The sequence below is a fragment of the Myotis daubentonii genome, chromosome 1, assembly GCF_963259705.1.
Source record: "Myotis daubentonii chromosome 1, mMyoDau2.1, whole genome shotgun sequence".
Lineage (NCBI taxonomy): Eukaryota > Metazoa > Chordata > Mammalia > Chiroptera > Vespertilionidae > Myotis > Myotis daubentonii.
Genome location: NC_081840.1, coordinates 118,095,524 through 118,117,183, shown reverse-complemented (window position 1 = coordinate 118,117,183; position 21,660 = coordinate 118,095,524). Strand labels below are relative to the sequence as shown.

The following is a 21,660-nucleotide window of genomic DNA, read 5'->3' as shown; positions in this document are numbered from 1 at the left end:
ACATCCTTATAAACCTGGAGACCAGGTTTGGGTAAAGGATTGGAAGAAGGAGCCCCTCAAGCCTACCTGGAAGGGACCCTATCCAGTCATATTAACCATCCCACAGCTAGGTTGCAGGACTGAACACCTGGATCCACCACTCCCGGGTGAAGGCAGCCCACCAGTCGAGTGACGCCCAGCCTGAGTGGAAGGTGACCTCTGACCAGAAACACCCCCTGCCAATCATCCTCAAGAAGACAGTGGACCTGGCCGATCAACCTGCTCTAAAGAATTCAGATAACACCCTGCTGAATTCTCCCTAACACTAATCTTTCTTTCTTATCTCCCCCTAAAGGTAATATGCTATGGTTTTATCTTTCTAATAATTCTCATTTTGTCTTTTTATGAGTGCCGTTGGAACCCGAGGCTAGTACGAGGAGGAGACCTCATCTGCTCTTGCTGGGACACAGAAGCACCATAAAATTACTGTTTCCCACAGAGCAAGGAACAAAGGCCTCATCATGAATTGTTGGACTACACCTTGTCATGCCATCCTTGGCTACATTTGCCTGGCAGAAATAGTCATAATACTACTCTTTCTCCTAGCGGTTCACTGTTGTAGACCCCCACTGAACAGAAATAGAGGAAATAACATGCTCCCGCTAATAATATTAGCTAGCACATACTTGCCTCCCATAGGGGCCACTGCCACATGTGCTTGCTTAGAAACTCGCTACCCAAATATGCTAGACCTGGTAGTATATGGAAAAGTCCAATCAAGACAGATTTTTGTTAGCTATACTTACCAGCCTGCGGCATGTTATGACTCCACTACCAAATGGACATGGGGGGTGGGGGGTTGGAATTGTATTGGATGGAAAAAATAATAGGACCTGTCACACAATGTGCAGCTAACTAATGTTGCTCCTATTTGTTTCAGCAGCACCCAGGGCCAATGTCCAGTAGGTCGCCTCCCAGATGAACTATGCAACTCTACCCTCAAGGCTGAAAACACCACTTACCCCTCGTGCCCCCCTGCAGGATCATTCTATATATGTGGGACCGTGGCTTACCTCTGCCTGCCTGCAAACCGGACGGGAATGCCTTTAAACTTCAGATGGTCCTACAAACCAGAAGAATTCCCTACAAACCCCTCCGAGAGGAAAAAACGACGCTAACCCCTTTGTCATTGCCCCTTTCCAGCCGGAAGTAGCTAAGAGCTATCGTCACCCCTGTTCACCATAACATCCCGAAGTTGTTGTACCACAAGGCTAAGAGAAGTTTGTGGGAAGAGGCGGGTGGGGGTAATGAGAAGGCTAAAAAGGGCTAATTCAAATGTAATCCTGATATTTGGGGGGCTGGCAACTGGAATCCATGCCAGCAAGCTAACCTATAATTAAGTCATTACCTCCTTCCCAGAAACTGGTCTTGCAGAACTTGTTACAGAGGCCATAAACCTGTGAATAGGGCACTGCCTGGAGGGAGGGTTGTTAGAGCTGGCACCAGGCCAGGCCATCAGATATGGCCTGGAGACCCCCAACACCTGAGGGCCTTCTTGCAAGCCCACGAAAAGGACCGGAAGCATAATCCATATTTGCGGGACAAAGGCCACAGGGAGATATAAAATGAGGGCCCCTACACGTTTCAGTACTCTGATTTGGAAATTATTCCCGGAGTCCGCCGGTGTAATTAAAACAGTGTTCCTCCATTTCTTCAAAGTGTCACTTGGTTTTTCTGGGGTCTTCTGCAACAATGCAGGTTTGGTACAAATTTATTTCAAATAAATACTACTTGAAAATAGGAAAAAATTTTATTTTGGAAACAAGAAAACTAAAGCTTAGAGATATTGAGATATTTGCCAAGGACTACATACAGAGTGTTAAATTAATTAAACAAGGAGGCCATTAAACTATATGGCTCTAATACTGTTGCAGACTATCTAAGCAAGCCAAATTCTAGACATGCAAATGCCTCAAGGTTATAAAATTAAAACCCAAGGACAACCAATCATAAATCGCTACCTAGACTTTATACCCAATTCATAATCTCTTTCCTTTGCTACTCCCTTTTCTCTATAAAAATCTCTCCCAGAGCTTCTATGGGTACACTTACAATTTGGTGCTGCCGATTAGAAAGGATTTTTTTCTCTTAAAACTTTTAATATACCTAGTTTATCTTTTAACAATAGTAATGAATAACAAAAGCTAGGATTCTTTGGGTTAAACAATATCCTTTAAATAAATGCTCTCTTCAAAATTATCATCCTGATAAAAGCATTGACTAAATACTCATAATGCAGTCATTAACTTTTTATGTTGAAAATAACCTTGAACTTACCATTTATGTTTCTGAATTAGTCTTTTGAATAACCTCAAATATAAGTTTTCTAATTTTGAAGATGAATTTATGTTATGGGTGTAAATAAAAATCTGTCAGATTCAGATCATTTTGGAGAAAAAAGTAAATCCAATTAGGTAAAAGCTTGTTGTAAAATCTATACAATCATTAGAAGTATTTGTACTACTTAAAGAACTTCACAGGAAGTATTACAAGATAATTTTGAGGAAGGCAACAGTGAAATAATAACCAATGATTTTGAAAGAAGTGAAGCAGGGATTTCAGGGGAACATAGGCAGGCTTAGAATTTTTTTAGAATTGGGGTCCATGGAAAAGCACGGGGCTGCAGACTGGGAGAAGGTACATTTCCATAACACAAGGAAGCCAGGTGCAGTTACATCTCCATAAGATAAGGGAGCAGCAACAGTTGCATTTCCACAAGACAAGGAAACTGGAAGTAGCCAGGAAAGGTCTATATTTACAAAATAAAGAGAAGGGAGCCCTTCATTCAGATGGAAAAGAAGAAAGCCCAGAGGAATGAAAGGACTATAAGGGAGGAGGGCCTTAGGAATCACTATAGTAACCAATTCAAAGGGGAATATTGACCAATCTGAGGGGATATCAGGACACAGGAACTGTAGCCTTTATAAGCTACTTGGGGAAAAAGAAAGTGGGACCCTTCCCCCTCCCTGCATGGGAATCAGTTCTGTGGGACCCATTTCCCCCTCCCTATGTGGGAGTCTGTACTTGTTCTTCAATAAATCTCCCCATTTGCTATACCACTTTCTGTCTGTGGATTCATTCTTTGCTTCCGGCGGACAAAGAATCCAGGCTCCAGTTCAAATATTCGGTATCAGAAGTGTATCACCTACCATGAATATTCAAAATGAAGTCTACTTTGAAGTTCTACAATGTGTAGTGCAGACTAAACACCAGTGTTGATAGAACTATCAAGAAGGGCCCTTGTCAGTCGCCAGGAGGTTTCTGAAGAGGTGGAACTTAACCACAATTTAAGAGGAACTTGCCTTAAGAGGTACCAGGGTAAAACCCAATTACTCTGATTGTGAGGCTGAGAAAGGATGGAGAATAGGAAGTACTTATGCATAAGTAGGGCTTTCTAGGCTACTGACATGAAAGTCATTTTATTGTTCTGCTAGTAAGTGAAAATTCTTGTCCATTCACTTATAAATTCATTTGGATAGCCTTTAATGTATTTTTGTGTGAATATGACAAATTGTTCCCTTGTTTCCTTTTTTCTCAATAGCTACCTTGTCTCGTTTTTAACTGTTGATTAATCTCTAGCTACACTGATATTTTTAGAGAAATTTTCTTTTTAAAAAATCCAAAAAGTAATTATATTTGTTCAATACAATCATTCTGTATATCTGGACACTACAGAAATTTATTCAGTAATTTGTCTAAAAATAATGAGCATATATACTATCATATATCCCAATCTGATTTTAATACTTTTTAAAAATAAAGCCCATGATATTCTACCTTGGTTAAACATTCATTTTGATTGAAATAAATTAGCGTGCATTCATCACTAGATTTCTAGAGAAAGAGTAAGCAATAAAATCCTGATGTGTGGCTCCCTACTCTTCATCCAATTTGGTCTTGCTTTAGAAAAAGGTAAAGAACATGGGCTTATCAATAGCCTTGATTAGTCCTTTCATAAGTGTTCATTTGGAAAATAAAAGTTGTAAGTGGGGCATGAAATCTCATTTGGAGATGGATGAAAGTCTGTTACTTAATACAATTTAACACTATAATCACTCTTTGGTTTTTAGTCTGTATTTTATATCTCATAGCAGAAATATTTCATCTTTAATTGTAGGTGACAAAAATGTTCATATATATAATAAAGCTTTAATAATAAAAGTGGCATTATGCTATATATATTTTCCAGCTGATTTTCAAAGAAATGTACTTTAAATTATACTCTCTTTATTAAAACACTAGAGGCCTGGTGCACAAAAATTTGTGCACTCGAGGGGGAGGAGGGGTCCCTCAGCCTGGCCTGTGCCATCTAGCAGTCTGGGACCCCTTGGGAGATAACGCCCTGCTGGCTTAGGCCTGCTCCCAGGTGGCAGAGGGCAGGCCCAATCCCTAGGTGCAGCCCCTGGTCTGGCTCAGAGCAGGGCTGATTGGGGAGTTGGGGCGCCACCCCCTGTCATGCACAGAGCAGGGTGGATCTGGAGGTTGCGATGCCACCCTCAGTCATGCTTAGGGTAGGGCCGGTTGGAGGGTCGGGGCACCGTCCCCTGTCACACTCAATTCAGGGTAGATGGGGAGGTTGCAGCGCCACCCCCTGTCACGCACAGAGCAGGGCCCATCAGGGGGTTGGGGCGCTGCCCCCTGTCACTCACAGAGCAGGGCCAATCAGGGGGTTGGGGAGCACCCCATGTCATGCACAGAGCAGGGCCCATCAGGGGGTTGGGGAGCTCCCCCTGTCACGCACAGAGCAGGGCCCATCAGGAGGTTGAGGAGCTCCCCCGTCACTCACAAAGTAGGGCCGATAGGGGAGTTGGCGCACTGCCCTCTGTCACACACAGAGCAGGGTGGGTCAGGGGGTTGGAGCCCAGCCCTCTATCACCCACAGAGCACGGCCAATCAGGGCGTTGGTGCACCACCGGTTTCACACTCAGGGCAGGGCCGATGGGGAGGTTATGGCTCTACCCCGTCACACACGGAGCAGGGCCCGTGGGGTTGGGGGGGGTTAGGGCACCGCACCCCGTCACACACAGAGCAGGGCTGATCAGGGGGCTGGGGTGCCGCACCCTGCCACACACAGAGCCGCAGGGTGATCAGGGGGTTGGGGATCTCCCCCCTATCAGGCACAGAGCAGGGTGGAACAGGGGGTTGGGGCGCCTTCCCCTGTCACAAACAGAGCAGGGCCAATAGGGAGGTTGTGGCCCCACCCCCTGTCACACACAGAGCTGCAGGGCGATCAGGGGGCTTGGGCGCTGCCCCCTGTCATGCTGGTCCCGGTGCCGGGAGGCCTCTCAGCTCCGCTGATCCTGGTGTGGGGAGGCCTCACCACTCCGCTGATCCCAGTGCTGGGAGGCATATTACCCTTTTACTATATAGGATAGAGGCCTGGTGCATGGGTGAGGCCGGCTGGTTTGCCCTGAAGGGTGTCCTCAATCAGGGTGGGGGTCCCCACTGGGGTGCCTGGCCAGCCTGGGTGAGGGGATGATGGCTGTTTTCAGGCTGGGACTGAAGCTCCCAACTGCTCCTTTTTTTATTTTTTTTATTTTTTTTTTTCTGGGCCAGCTTTAGCTCTGAGGCTTGGCTCCAGCTCTGAGGCCTCAGCTGCTGAAAACAGGTATCTGGTTTGTTTCAGTTCTATAATCGAAAATCTGTATCAACTCCAGCTCTGAGATTCCCAGCTCTCTGAAAGCTGGTTTCTGGGGTTTTGTTTAGCTTCTATATTTGTTACAATGTTTTTTAAACTGCAAGCTCAGAGGCCGGCAAGGCAGGCTGGGAACATTGCAGTCCTCCGTCACTGAAGCAAGCAAGCCTCATGTTAGTTTCAAGGTGCCTGGCTGCCTGCCGCCATCTTGGCTGGCAGTTAATTTGCATATTGCCCTGATTAGCCAATGGGAAGGGTAGCGGTCATACACCAATTACCATGTTTCTCTTTTATTAGATAGGATTTTACCAGTGCTTTGAGGTAAAATCCTGTAAAGGATAGCTTTTATTAAAAATAAAATAATATAGTTTATGAAATTAAAATTATAGTATGCACGACTACAAGTATATGTATATAATACAAATATAAATGTAAAAAATAAAAAATTTTAGGACAATAAGCATATCTTGGTTTTATAATTTAATATAGTTATTTGAATATATTCACTTGCTATCATTTTTATTTAATCAATATTTAAGTGGTCAGTACTCTAATTAATAAATTAAAAAAAGAACTTTACTACTGTGATTTTTTGAGGAAATTGTTCTAGTTTTGTTCAGTAAGCTCTACACATACTATAACTTTTAAATTATATTGAAGGAGAGCAGAATATGCCATCCCAAAATGTGCATCTTATGCATGTGGATTATTTTGACCTGAAGTCAATCAAGACCAGTCAACTCAAGAAAAAACTTTTGCTTCGGCTTACCTACCTAAAAGAATTTAGTCAGGGGGCCTGGCTCAGAGAGAGAGAGAGAGAGAGTCATTATAAAAGATAACTTTTCTCTGGCAGGTAACTTTTCTCTTATGCTCCTACTTTGAAGCCCCAGGGCCTATTCCAGTCCGTAGCTCAAGATAGCCTATAAGCTTCAACTGCCTACTTGTCATTGGGTCTCATATTTTTATGAAACTCCTGTAAATCTAAAATTAAAAAATTATTTCACTCATGTTAATCTATCTTATGTAAATTTAACTATTAAACCAGCTAAAAGCCCCTAGAAGAGTAAAATAAAAATTTTTCCTCCACAATATTATTGAAGTATGGTAGTAACTATCTCATGTAGAAACTATAGTTTAACTCTAACCCTGGTTGTTTGGCTTAACAATAGAAAAGTTATTTTGATTTTCTGAATTGTATAAATCATCCCATTCGATTGAATGACTATCTCATTGATTGTTATCTTACTGGTTTTAGAGAGCACATTCTTCTGTACCTGGGAACCAGGACAGCACAATTATCCTAAATTGTCTTAGTGGCCACAGATAATGCGCTCTAGTTGACTCAGTGGTCCCAAGACCAGGACAGCACAATTACTCTAAATTGCCTCTAGGTAATGAACTTTTGGCAACCCAGTGGTCTCGAGACCCGAGGGCTCTAGATAATGTGTTCCTGTCAACCCAGCTGTCCCAGATTAAGTGTTTCTGTCAACTCAGTGATCCTGAGACCCAAAACTGTAATTAACATGCTTAATTCTGCTTGTGTAAACTGCTTTTTTTGCGAACCAGGTTCCTCATTCCAAACCCGGGGATGTAATCAATACCTTTGTGATTTTTGCCTATATAAGTCTGGTTTTTCAACCATCTTATTACTATGAGATTTGGGAATGACCCTTAATAGTCCCAGATTGCAATAAACATGACTCTTTAATTCGACTTCTTGAGACGTCCTTCTGTGATTCGGGGGTACATTACAACATTATGAATCAGTTAGCATATACATATGTGCATTTTTTAATATATTTTTTATTGATTAAGATATTACATATGTGTCCTTATCCCCACGTTGCCCCCTACCCCCCCCCCCCAGCTCATGTCCTCAACCCCCCATTGTCTGTGTCCATTGGTTAGGCCTATATGCTTGCATATAAGTCCTTTGGTTGATCTTTCCCCCTTACCCCCACCTTCCCCTACCTTCCCTCCAAGGCCCGACAGTCCAATCAATGCCTCTCCGTCTCTGGATCAGTCCTTGTTCATCAGTTTATGTTGTTCATTATATTCCACAAATGAGTGAGATCATGTGGTATTTATCTGCTCTCCAGTTCCATCCATGCTGTGGGAAATGGTAAGAGTTCCTTTTTCTTCTTCTTCTTAAAGAATACCTTTCAGCATTTCATTTAATGCTGGTTTGGTGGTGATGAACTCCTTTAGCTTTTTCTTATCTGTGAAGCTCTTTATCTGACCTTCTATTCTGAATGATAGCTTTGCTGGATAAAGTAATCTTGTTTGTAGGTTCTTGCTATTCATCACTTTGAATATTTCTTGCCACCCTCTTCTGGCCTGCATGGTTTCTGTTGAGAAATCAGCTGACAGTCGTATGGGTACTCCCTTGTAGGTAAATGACTGTCTTTCTCTTGCTGCTTTTAAGATTCTCTCTTTGTCTTTTGCTCTTGGCATTTTAATTATGATGTGTCTTGGTGTGATCCTCTTTGGATTCCTTTTGTTTGGGGTTCTCTGCGCTTCCTGGACTTGTAAGTCTATTTCTTTCACCAGGTAGGGGAAGTTTTCTGTCATTATTTCTTCAAATAGGTTTTCAATATCTTGCCCTCTCTCTTCTTCTGGTACCCTTATAATTCTGATGTTGGTACGCTTGAAGTTTTCCCAGAGGCTCCTTACACTACCTTCGTATTTTTGGAATCTTTTTTCTTTTTTCTTTTTCGGTTGGATATTTTTTGTTTCTTCGTATTTCAAATCTTTGACTTGATTCTTGGGATCCTCTTGTCTGCTGTTGGATCTCTGTATATTATTTATTTTTTATTTCAGTCAGTGTATGCTTAATTTCTAGTTGGTCTTTTTTTCATATCCTCCAGGGTCTCACTAAATTTATTGGTGGTTTCCATAAAATTCTTGAAAAACCTTATAAACGTGGTTTTGAACTCTATATCCAGTAGTTTGCTTTCCTCCATTTCTGTCATTTGTGACCTGTTTCTTTGTCTCCGCATTTTTTATGCTTCCCTGTGTTGGTAGAGTGGTTTTGTGTGCTAGGTGTCCTGTAGGGCCCAGTGGCTCATCCTCCCCAATTACCTGAGGTGGACACACTTGGTGCACCCCCTTGTGGGCTTTGTGCACAGTCTTGTTGTAGTTATGCCTTGATTGTTGTAGGATCACTGTGAGGAATTGACCTCCAGGCCAACTGGCAGTGAGAATCAGCTGTGTCTGCAGTGGGAAAACTTCTGTGCTGAAGACACCCTTCTGGGGCAAGACTTGCTTCAGTGGGGCTTTGGTGCTCACTGAGTCTGCACCCTGAGTGTGTCCCTTATGGATCTGAGGAGTTGTAATCTGGATGGTTCCCCTCTGATCACTGGGTACACTGGCTCTTGGATCTAAGGAGGTGCTAATTTAGCCTCTGCCTGAGGTTACCCAGCAGGAGCTATGAAGAGAACAACAGATTCTCCTTCATTTTTTGGAGTTTGGAGGTGCCCTGATGAGGCCCAGCTGTGAAGCAATGCAAGCTGCTGTGGGGCCTTTGGCCTTCTCTTGGAAGTTCTGGGTCTGTGGCCCAGCTGCAATTTGTTAGGTATTTTTCAGGTTGCAAAGGGCCAGGGCATTCATATGCAAAAGCCTCTGCTGCAGCCTCGGTGGGGCGGGATCTCAGGAATCAAAGGGCGGAGCAAGCAGCTATGGCTGGTCCTCAGCCCTGCCCTAAGGGGCCGCGCCTCTCAGTGTCCCAATAATTGCTGCAAGCACCTCTGAGGGAAAGCTGCCCTCAAGTTCAGAGTTCTGCCTGCTGCCAGACAGTCCAGTTTCTCCCTGTATGAGTCCTGGGTCCCCAGAGACTTCCCAGAACTGGAGTTCAGAGCAGTCAGGAGCTTGTGACTCCCTCCCGATTTAAAAAGACAGCCGAGTCCTCAGGTACCAGCCCCTTTCCCCATCTGTGCTCAAGCCTCCGTACCTTTGCACTTTACTTCCACAGCTCCTCTGAGTCTCAGTGTGCTTTTCTCTTTTCTTCTAGTTGCAGAATTTACACTCAGCCAGCCTTCCTGTAGTTCTGGATGATGTCCGTTTTGTCTTTTCGTTGTATTTTTGAAGTTGTTGTGGGAGGCAGCAATTTCCTGGTGTTTACCTATGCCACCATCTTAGTTTCTCCTACACATGTGTATTTTTAATTATTTATTCTAATGCTTCAAATAAAAATGAGCCAAAAAGTTAACAAAATAATTGTTATATAGTTCCAAAGACATGCATAAAATTAATGGCTAAAAATTTTAAATAAAACTGCAATGTACTTTCCAGTTTTATTTAGCAATTAATTTGTTTTATTTTTCTTAATAAATCAATTTTAAAACACTTTTTCAAAATATTGTACTTGCAACTTTTTATTTTGGTCCATATCATGTGTGGTAACTGGTAATTACATAAGTTAAAATATTATAAAGTAAATCTGCTTTCTAGGAATGAGCAATGTGAACAAGAATTTAATAATTTATATTATTTCATTTTGATGATTAAGCTTTCTGAAGAGAATATAAAATGGTATAAAATACCTTTAGGCATATTTCATTTGCTTCATACTCTATACATTTTAAGAAGAGAATGAAGATAAAAAATAACTTTTACAGTTTTAATAAAATGATTGCTTTATAATTTTAATACAACATTAGCTAAGAACAAGTCTCATTAGGAGGTTTTGAACACAAAACTAAATGGACTATTCCATTATTTATATAATATCTATCTATCTATCTATCTATCTATCTATCTATCTATTTATCATCTATTAGGATACATATCTATCTATATCTATAAGTATATCTATGTATCTATCTACTATCTATCTACCTATCTATCTACCATCTATCTATATCTACCTATCTATTAGGATACAGATCCTATTACTTACATTAAATGAAATAGACTTTGTCTATTGATGTCTTTCAGTCAATTACATCCCTGTGACACTAGGGACAATTGTGCCAGTATATATTGTCTTCCTCTATTGAACTTTAAAATCTTGAACTTAACATTTTCCATGGAACTTACTAAGAGGAAGAAGAAGAAAAAGGAAATTTAACTCACGAATATAATTTGGGGCATTTGTATATTCTATGGAGATTAGAGACCCTGGTTCTTGAACCTTTAATTCAAAATTCCCCAGAGCCACTGGGTTCCACAGCTTTTATTTCTGTCAGTGCTTTCCCAGAGAGGTGTGAGCAGAGTGAAAACTAATTGCCCTAATAGCTTTAGGAACATTGAAGTGTTCTGCATAACTCTGGAGGGAGCACAGAATCCTGTGATTACCAAGAAGAATAAAGTTTCCCAAATTCTATCCATTTCTCTATGGTCACTTGAGGGGGTGACTTATTTTTGGATAACTAAGGCAAGGTTTCTTTCTCTCTCTCTTTTTTTTTTTTTTTGTCTAAAGTTTTACATATGTTTCCTTTTACCCCAATTGACCCCCTCCCCCATCCTTTCCCAGCGGGGACAAGCCCCCACCGCCCCAGTGTCTGTGTCCATTGGTTATGCTAATACGCATGCATACAAGTCCTTTGGTTGCCCCCCCCCCGATGATTTGTCTCTAGATTGATCTATTCTTGTTCATCAAATTATGTTGATCATTATATCCCACATATGAGTGAGATCATGTGATATTTATCTTTCTCCAACTGGCTTATTTCGCTTAGCATATGCTCTCCAGTTCCATCCATACTGTTGCAAGTGGTAAAAGTTCCTTCTTTTTAATAGCTGCATAGTATTCCATTGTGAAGATGTACCACGGTTTTTTATAATTCTTTTTCTCCTACCCATGAACTTATTGCATGAGTATAAAGGCCAGCCAGTAAAAAGGAGTAGTGATTTGCTAAATGAAACCTGCCATTTAAAAGCTGCAATATTTGGAGAAAAAAATAGTAATCAACTGGAATGTTTAGGCAGCTTTAGAACCTTGCTCCTCATATGCCACTCACCTACCTCATACATAAATGCATTTACTGCTATCAGTCCAAAACATATTTCAATTATTCTTTTAAATTTAAAGTCAGTTCATTCAATTTGTCAATGCCTTTAAGTCTAATATAAAAATTGACATATTTGGACTAATTTCTTTTTTTCTTTTCATTTCCTGAGTTACAGAAGAACCACAGAAAGAAACCAACATTGTTATTTATTGAAGTGTGCAATTTCATCCGATTCCTTATTTTCTTGAGGTCTTTGCCACCATGTACTTAACAAATAGTTCATCAATTAAAATTTACAGCAGCACTACTGGAGTTGGAACAGACTGTGTTCAATTGGCTTTTTCTCTTTCAGCCTTATCCACACCACTTGCCATCAAAATTATCAGGGCATCCTCTAATAATCCAACACCAGTTGGACATCATTAAACTTATAAAATTAATGAATTTAGGAACTTTAATACTGAAAGCAAATACAAAGCACACAAAGTCTATAATATTTTTGTTAGAACTGTTAGAGTGATTTCAATAAAAAATAGTTAAAAATCTATCATTCAAATCACACAGTTTAATACCTGTAAAGAAAGGCAAGTAAAAATTCACCACAAAATATCTGCCTGAATTATCTCAATATTACTAGATACTTATGCAATCTACTCTTACGACTTCAGATATGCAAACATAGCATTTCAGTGATGAGGTCTGCACAATTTAAACAAACGGATGCCTTGAAATAAGTGAATAATTTGGGCAAAGAGCACACAATTGCCTGAAGTAGAAACATAAACTGAGAAAACAAAAGAGTATTATAATTTGAATTAGCAATTACTTCCAGTCTTCATTTCATTAAGCATGGCCAGTTTTTAACTATTAGTTTTGTTGATTTTTTTGGCATTAACCAACCACATAAAATTATTATAATCACCACACAAACACATACACACTAATACAATTCTCATCTACTAGTACTAATGTGTAGTAGCTCAGGTAATAGGCAGATTTAACAAAAATTATAGTTTAAATTAGGTAGCAATAATGTATAAATATTTTATCTTGAACCAATTCCAAAAATCACCGCATTTTTACTAGTAGAAGATTATAACAGTTGTTCCCTTGCCTCCCAATAGAAACACATAGAAAAAAATGTACTTACACTGAACAATGAGCTGCACCAAAGCTTCTCTTGGTTTCACATTAAATCCATTGTATTGGCTGGTCTGACATCTGTACATTCCTGACATTTCCCTAGATACATTCACAATCCTCAGTGTTCCATCATAACTCTCCATTTGCATTGACCCATCAGGCATTGCAACTTCTTTATCCGCTCTAGACCAAAGGATGATGGGTTTAGGTTTTCCAGTTACTTGACACTGTAGTTCTATTGTGTCTCCTTCTCTGGTGACCAAAGGTGATTTTTCCTGTGGAACAGTCAGATTGGGTGGAACTTGAAATGGGAAAAAGAAAATTTTTCAAGGTTAGTATAAACTGGTAAAGCATATTCAAACACAGAAAATCATAAGAAAACAATTTCTGCTGGTTGAAGATGTGTGACAATTCAGATGACAAAAATTATAGAAACCTTTGGGATAGGTGGTAAATACCATCAGTTGAAATTATTCTGATTTGTTTTTATAGAACTTTCTTGAGTGAGGTCTTCCAACATTAGTGAAATAAATAAAGCATTAAGTTAGGCTTAAAATGGTCAACATGAGAAACATTTATTCAATGATTTGTCATTATCAGCCATTAATTGGGCATTTAATATTTGCATTTCACAAAAGAATGATCCTGCCTTCTGAGGGTTCAGCTTTTTCAGTTTTCTGCTTCCTATGCTGTTATCTCTTATCCAAGGACGGTATAAGAAAGGGTATGTGATATTGTAGATTTAGCAGGCACAGTAAATACAAGTAGTAGGAAAGGGAAAAGAAGCACCTTTGTCATACAATTAGAAGTTTTGACTGGTTTAGAAAACCTTGCCAAATTGCTAAGGTTTAAGGTTTGCTTTTTCCCTTAAGGACATGAGAGGAACAACTCACTACAATACCACACTGAGAATCACTGTATTTTTCTCTGTTGAATTTCTAATATTTTTGAGATTTGAATTTTCCCATATACTTTCACTTTAAGACATTTCAAGATCACTGTAGTTTGTCACACTGTTGCCACTATTTCTGTAATATTAATTTTAAGTATATTTTCAAAAGTATATTTCAATGATATAAGAATTGTAATTTTTTGAAGTTAAGCTAATTTCTGATTTTACTGAAGATATTTCTGAGAAAATCAGGTTGATTTCACTGAAACTTAACTTTACTGCAGTAGGATAAATATGTTATGATTTAGGACACAACATGAACAACAAGAGGCAAATACTACCTAAGGAGTTTTCTCACAAATAAAATCACCTGTTCCACTGGAAGACTTTTACAATGTATATGCATTCAAATCTATTCATGCAATAGAACATCTATCAAAAAGCATGGGCTAAATTAACTTCCAGAATAAAAATAAACAGAAATATATGAATAATTCTATCCTTCTGATAAATGTAATATGCTTCCTTTGGAGAGAATTGCATTTGGGTAAAAAGGCAAAGGTTTTATTCTCCCTTCTAGCATCACTGTGCTCCAATGCCCAGGAACAAAACCAAGCATAATTTTAAAATTATCTTTCGACTAATATGGAAATGTTTTTCTCACACAGAAAAAAAATAAATTCAAGTCAAAAGTGATATGAGAATTAAATATCTTGCTATTTAAGTATCTTTGTGTATAATTTTTCATTTAATTCCTTCATTTACTTCTTATCTTAAAAATGTAGTAAAAGAAAAAAGTAGTTAAATAATGGAAATCAGAAAATATGGAACATTAAAACATTAACCATGACCTTCTTATAATAGATATATACAGTCTAAGAATTGCCATTAACAAAGCATATGTTTAAATATGGTTGCATTTAAAATAATAGCTGATTAAATAATTTAATTTAATAAATTTAATATAAACAATTAAGTGATTTTGTTAACTTATTCCTTTAGAAGTAAACCAAAGGGAATGATGCACTTCTAAGCAGCATCTTCTAACAATAGGATCAAAAAGAAGCCTCAATGTTTACTCACCCTGCATGAGAAACCACAAAGGATAATAACATTATCGTCACCATTTAACATTAATGATGTTCCTGCTTTGAAATAGACACATTAGGGAGCAGGCCTAAGCCAGCAGGTCGTTATCTCCTGAGGGGTCCCAGACTGCGAGAGGGCACAGGCTGGGCTGAGGGACCCCCTTCCCCCCTGAGAGCACAAATTTTTGTGCACCGGGCCTCTAGTTCTTCTTTATATTGTCAGCATTCAGCACTCTATTTTGCACATAAAAGGAACTCAGCAAAATTTTCACAGCAAATGTACAAATTAAGACAGCAAGAAATTGGGCCCAGATTCAGAGAAGAGGAAAAATCTAGAGGAAAAGGAAGCCCAAAAAGAAATACTGCAAAATACTAACAGTGGCTCTCTCTGAGTGTGAGATTATTGATAATTTAATTTTCTCTGAATATTTCCTATATTTTCATTCTTTTATAATATGTAAAAAACATATAATATATTTGCATTAAAATGTTAATGCAACCTGTTTTTCAGCACTCATCTGATGAAAACTCCACTTTAAATAACACAAATGTATCACTCTGAACATGGTGTTCTAGGCAACATGTCTGAGAAATGCGTCTCTAGAATTGCTCACTCCTATAACACTCATTCACATGTGTGGTTTTACCAGCCAGTGAACCTCAGTGCTCTTCAATAAGCAGTTTTTCTCTGTTCCGCATATATTCTAGCACTCCCTGCCTGCCCCAGGTGTTGAGATTCAGTTCCAATGTTACTACTTTCAATGCTAAGTTTGCTTATGCCTAGGCTGAGGTGGTTGTTCACTCTGCTTGACCACTTATTACATTGTAGACCCATTTAACCTGCACTGGTGGCTTTGTTCTATATTTTCTCCCATGTTTATATCTCTGAAAGCACAGAGTGTTTTACTCTGTCTCTAAAATCTGCTGCCTGCTTTCCTACTTGGCACAGTCCAGGAAGCCACAAAATAATTGATGAAGGAAGCGGGGTAGGAACAGAGAGAAAGGTAAGGAGGTAAGAAGATAAACAACTATAAATATAATAGAAATAAACATAATAGGTAAAAATCATAAACATTTTAGAACAAATGTGATAAATAAGAATAAAATGTAGAAATTATATAATTATTAGCCCATACATATAACAGAATCTTCTGCAAAATATATTGTTAGTAGAGATTTTGGATGCAGTAGATCTTGAGATATGTGAGGTTGTATGTGAGGGCTAAGAGACTCAAAAAAAGGATCTTGCAGTTTTCCTTTACTTTATCTTTTCATTTAAAGATTTGGATAGATAAGCTGCAATAAAAAAAAGAAAAGTCAAAGAAAAGAGCCAATTCAAGAACATGCCATTACTTTTGATATGTTTACTATGCCCTTTCTCTAATTAATGCATTTTTTAATATTGAATCTCACAATAAAAACATCAAATTAAGTAGAACAATTTGAAATGTCTGCACCTTTTGGGATCCACATTTATTCATAATGTATTGTCTAGAAAAAAATTCCTCCTGATAAAAACACAAGGATACAACTTCTGATATATAATAAGACTACCCTTACTTTGATTTTTCTTTTCTGCAATGCTACTGTTGGAGAAGTTATAATCAGAGAAACATCAAAAACATATGACATCAAAGTTTATTATTCCAAACATAAAGAAATAGACAGATAATTTGGACAAACTGATTTTCTATCAACTGTTCCATTGTATCACATAAAATAAAGCAAATATAGAAAATGAAAATGTTTTTATTTCTTCATTGAGAAGGAAATTGAGGAAATTTAATCTTTAGTCTTGACTAGGAAAATGACTGGCTTATTTTTCTTACTTAAAAGAATGCAGGGAAGGCTAACTATCCTGAACTCTATGGAAAAATATCATGTTGTCTGAAGCAAAGACATCAGAGTATGCTTACTAATGACTTATTGATTTAAAATATGTAAATATTTATAGTGTACTATAGTTTAAACAAAGTATATATTATTTTATTATAAAATCATAATAAACTAAGTAATAAGTAGAGTTGTCTCTTCAAAGACAACTAGGCATACATTTTCTAGAATCCCCAAATAAGTATAACACTGAATTAATTACACTTTAATTTTGAGAAATCTATAATAACAAAAGCATAATATGCTAATTAGACCAGACGTCCTTCCCAAGGATCTTCTGGACTAAGTTGGGGCTGCGAGGGAAGCCCGGTCCCAGGTGCCAGAGGGAAGCCGGTGTCTGGCTGCTGGGAGAAGGAAGGCCTAGTCTTGAATGAATTTCATGCATCGGGCCTCTAGAAGTTTATAATACATACTAGAGGCCCGGTGCACAAAAATTTGTGCACTCGGGGGGGGGGGGGGGAGGGAGGTCCCTCAGCCCGGCCTGTGCCCTCTCGCAGTCTGGGACCCCTTGGGAGATAATGACCTGCTGGCTTAGGCCTGCTCCCAGGTGGCAGAGGGCAGGCCCAATCCCTAGGTTCAGCCCCTGGTCGGGCTCAGAGGAGGGCCGATTGGGGAGTTGGGGCGCTGCCCCTGTCATGCACAGAGAAGGGCGGATCAGGAGGTTGCAATGCCACCCTCAGTCACGTTCAGGGTAGGGCCGATTGGGGGGTTGGGGCGCTGCCCCCGTCACACTCAAGGCAGTCACGTTCAGGGTAGGGCCGATCGGGGGGTTGCGGCGCCACCCCCTGTCACACACAGAGCAGGGCCAATCAGGGGGTTGGGGCGCTGCACCCTGTCATGTACAGAGCAGGGCCCATCAGGGAGTTGGGGCGCCGCCACTCTCACACTCAGGGCAGGGCCGATGGGGAGGTTATGGCTCTACTCCGTCACACACAGAGCAGGGCCAATCGGGAGGTTGTGGCCACGACCCCTGTCACACACAGAGCTGCAGGGCGATTAGGGGGTTTGGGCGCTGCCCCCTGTCACTCTGATCACAGTGCCGGGAGGCCTCGCGGCTCCACTGATCCCGGTGCTGGGAGGCATATTACCCTTTTACTATACAGCATAGAGGCCTGGTGCATGGGTGGGGGCCGACTGGTTTGCCCTGAAGGGTGTCCTGGATCAGGTTGGGGGTCCCCACTTGGGTGCCTGGCCAGCCTGGGTGAGGGGATGATGGCTGTTTGCAGCTGGGCACACACCTTTCAGGGTGGGGGTCCCCACTGGGGGTCCTGGCCAGTCTGGGTGAAGGGCTGAGGGCTGTTTTCAGGCTGGGGGTGACTGAAGCTCCCAACCGCTCCTTTTTTTCTTTTTTCTTTTTTAAATTCTGGGCCAGCTTTAGCTTTGAGGCTTGGCTCCAGCTCTTAGGCCTCTGCTGCTGAAAGTAGGTTTCTGGCCTTTGCTTACAATGTTGTGATCCTGCTGGCTGAATCCCTGAATAAAGCAGGTTTCTGGGGTTTTGTTTAGCTTCTATATTTGTTACATAGTTGCTTAGAGTTGCAGCTCAGAGGCCTGCAGCGGCAGGCGGGGAACGTTGGAGTCCTCCGTCACTGAAGCAAGCAAGCCTCATGTTAGTTTCAAGCTGCCTGGCTGCCGGCTGCCATCTTGGCTGGCAGTTAATTTGCATATTGCCCTGATTAGCCAATGGGAAGGGTAGCGGTCATACACCAATTACCATGTTTCTCTTTTATTAGATAGGATGGGTGGTCTAGAGTGGAATGTATAATCTGTACTTAAAGCATATATTAATTAGACTTCAATAAAAAGGTCTGTTTATGATAGATTTCCCTAGAGATCTGATTCAAGGATTCTCATGCTGACAAGACCTATTGACATGAAGTAAGTTTTATTTCCGGTGATTTGCTGTATGAAACTTGAATGTTAGCAACATGCTTATTTCAGATCACACATTATTAAAGGAAAGATGTTCTATCACACTTCAGTGCTTCCTCTGTGTCTGAGGCAATGGTTCTCACCTCTTTTTTGCTAAGCATGAGACATGCACTTAAATACATTCATAGTTTGAAGTTTTGAAAAATTGCAAAACTTTACATGCAAGTTAAGAAATTAACAGTTTGTATTTGCAACAACTACTAATGGCACATGAGTAGAGACTTCTCATTAAGGACTATGGGATAAGCAAGATAAGCCATTTGTTTAGTGAAATTGTCAACTTGCTTGTTGTAACGTCACTCATTTCTCTTCCATGCAATATTGGAAATATTCTAATCATCATGTACCTCACAGCTGATTTGAACACATCACTAAGATTGGGAATAATTGTGTTAATACGTGAAACTTATAAGAATGTGATACTCTGTGGCCAGTGAGAATTATTCATCTGATAATTTGACAAATATAAGACAAATCTGATAATTATCTTTAGTTTCAAAATAATTCCGATCCAAATTCCCTAAATATTTTGAACAAGTAACCTTAATCCACTTTTTATAGTTATGTGTCTATTAAAACATAATGATAAAGTGTCCTTAATTCATGGTGACAATGAAATCCAACTAGCTAAAGCTTCCTCACTTATTAATTGAGTTGCTGGTATTTGTATCCTTTTAGAAACCATGACTGGTAATGAGCAATGTTTGATAAAAGGCAACAGCACTCTACAGCTCATTTCTCTTAAAAGAATAAAGGTTCCCAATGTTGTTACTTTATAAAAAGCAGAACTTCCCTGAATCAGAGTTAATATAATAATATATTGCATTGCTGTATTTCCTTCTGCATTTTCTTCTACTTATATATGGATTACTGAAATTTAATTCATGAATGTCTTTTTCTCCTTCTAAAAAATCTGACCATTTCTGAATTATTCTTTCTTTAAAAATCTGTTTTACTAACATTCAAATATTTTCAGTAGCTCCCCATTTTACAGGATGGTCTAAATCCCAGTGTCTGTTTTCCAGCTTAGCTGTCAACTGTTATTAAAGCACAGTGCTTCAAGAAAAGATCTTTATTAATTTTGGCAGGTCGTTTAGTCCACTTAACACACTTAGCTCATACACAACTCCTCACCTCCCTCACTTCTGTCTAGCAGTAACTTTGTCCTCACAATGCCCATCCAATAATTACCCATTTTTAAGGCCCAACTTAAGTCTTTTGTTGTCTTAGGTCTTTCCTGGTTTCTGTATTTTTTATTCATTTTTCAAGTCTCTGGATACAACATATCTGATTTATTCTATACATGTCAAGATAAAATATGCACTCCTACATATGTAACTAAAATGTCTCGAGGCCAGCATCAGGTTTTATCTATTTCCTCAGTAGGTCCCACACCATGAGACATCTTAAGTATTTTAGAGCTGCTCAATAAATTTTTGATTGATTTATGGAGCATCAATCAAGGTTTCTAAACAACCAAAGTAAGAAAACTATTGATGAATAGTCACCTCTTGATTATTCAAGGCTTAATTATAAATTATATGAACTTCAAAATAATTTTTATGCAAATTCTTTCTTTTTAATTTTTTTAAAAACCACATCAAAATGTCCATACTACCCAAAGCAATCTATAGATTTAATGCAATCCTCATTAAAATACCAACGGCAATTTCACAGACCTAGAACAAACTTTCCAAAAATTCATCTGGAATAAAAAAAGACCCCGAATAGCTGCAGCAATCCTGAGAAAGAAGAACAAAGTAGGAGGGATCTCAATACCAGGTATCAGTCTGTATTATAAAGCCACTGTTCTCAAAACTGTCTGGTAATGGCACAAGACCAGGCATATAGACCAATGGACTAGAATAGAAACCCAGAAATCAACCCAAACCACTATGCTCAATTAATATTCGACAAAGGAGGCATGAACATACAGTGGAGTCAAGGCAGCCTCTTCAACAAATGGTGTAGAGAAAATTGGACAGATACATGCAAAAAAAATGAAACTAGACCACCAACTTACACCATACTCAAAAATAAACTCAAAATGGATAAAGGACTTAAACATAAGATGGGAAAAAATAAAATTACTAGAGGAATCCACAGGTAGCAAAATCTTAGGCATATGACAAAGCAATTTCTTCACTGATACTGCTCCTAGGGCAATGGAAACTAAAGAGAAAATAAACAAATGGGACTACATCAAAATAAAAAGCTTTTGCACAGCAAAAGAAACCATCAGCAAAACAACAAGAAAACCCACTGCATGGGAGAACATATTTGCCATTGTTATCACCAATAAGGATTTAATCTCCAACATTTACAGGGAACTCATACAACTTAGCAAAAGGAAGATAAACAACCCAATCAAAAAATGGGCAACGGACCTAAATAGATACTTTTAGAAAGAAGACAGAAGGAAGGCAAAGGGAGATATGAAAACATGCTCAAAGTTACTAATCATCTGAGACATGCAAATCAAAACAACAATGAGGTACCGTCTCACACCTGTCAGAATGGCTAACATCAACAAATCAACAAACGACAAGTGCTGGCAAGGATGTGGAGAAAAAGGAACCCTTGGGCACTGCTGGTGGGAATGCAGACTGGTGCAGCCACTATGGAGAACAGTATGGAGTTTCCTCAAAAAACTAAAAATGGAACTCCCATTTGATCCAGTGATCTCACTCCTAGGAATATATCCCATGAAATAGAAACACCAATCAGAAAGGATATATGCACCCCTGTGTTCATAGCAGCACAATTCACCATAGCTAAGATCTGGAAACAGCCTAAGTGCCCATCAGCTGATGAGTGGATTAGAAAACTGTGGTACATCTATACAATGGAATACTACGCTGCAGTGAAAAGGAGTTCTTACCATTTGCAACAGCATGGATGGAACTGGAGAGCATTATGCTAAGTGAAATAAGCCAGTCGGAGAAAGGTAAATATCACATGATCTCACTCATTTATGGAATATAATGAACAACATAAACTGATGAACAAAAACAGATCCAGAGACAGAGAATCATCGATCAGAACGTCAAACCTCAGAGGAACAGTTAGGGGAGGGTGTGGGTAAGGGGG

General features: G+C 39.5%; 1 protein-coding gene across 1 annotated transcript in view; it reads right to left on the bottom strand.

Moving 5' to 3' along the window:
* MDGA2 (MAM domain containing glycosylphosphatidylinositol anchor 2) overlaps positions 1–21,660 on the bottom strand; it is a 951,352-nt gene that overhangs the window by 209,108 nt on the left and 720,584 nt on the right. Inside the window, 1 exon segment of the mRNA XM_059659042.1 lies at positions 12,776–13,069. Coding sequence (XP_059515025.1) covers positions 12,776–13,069 — 294 coding nt within the window.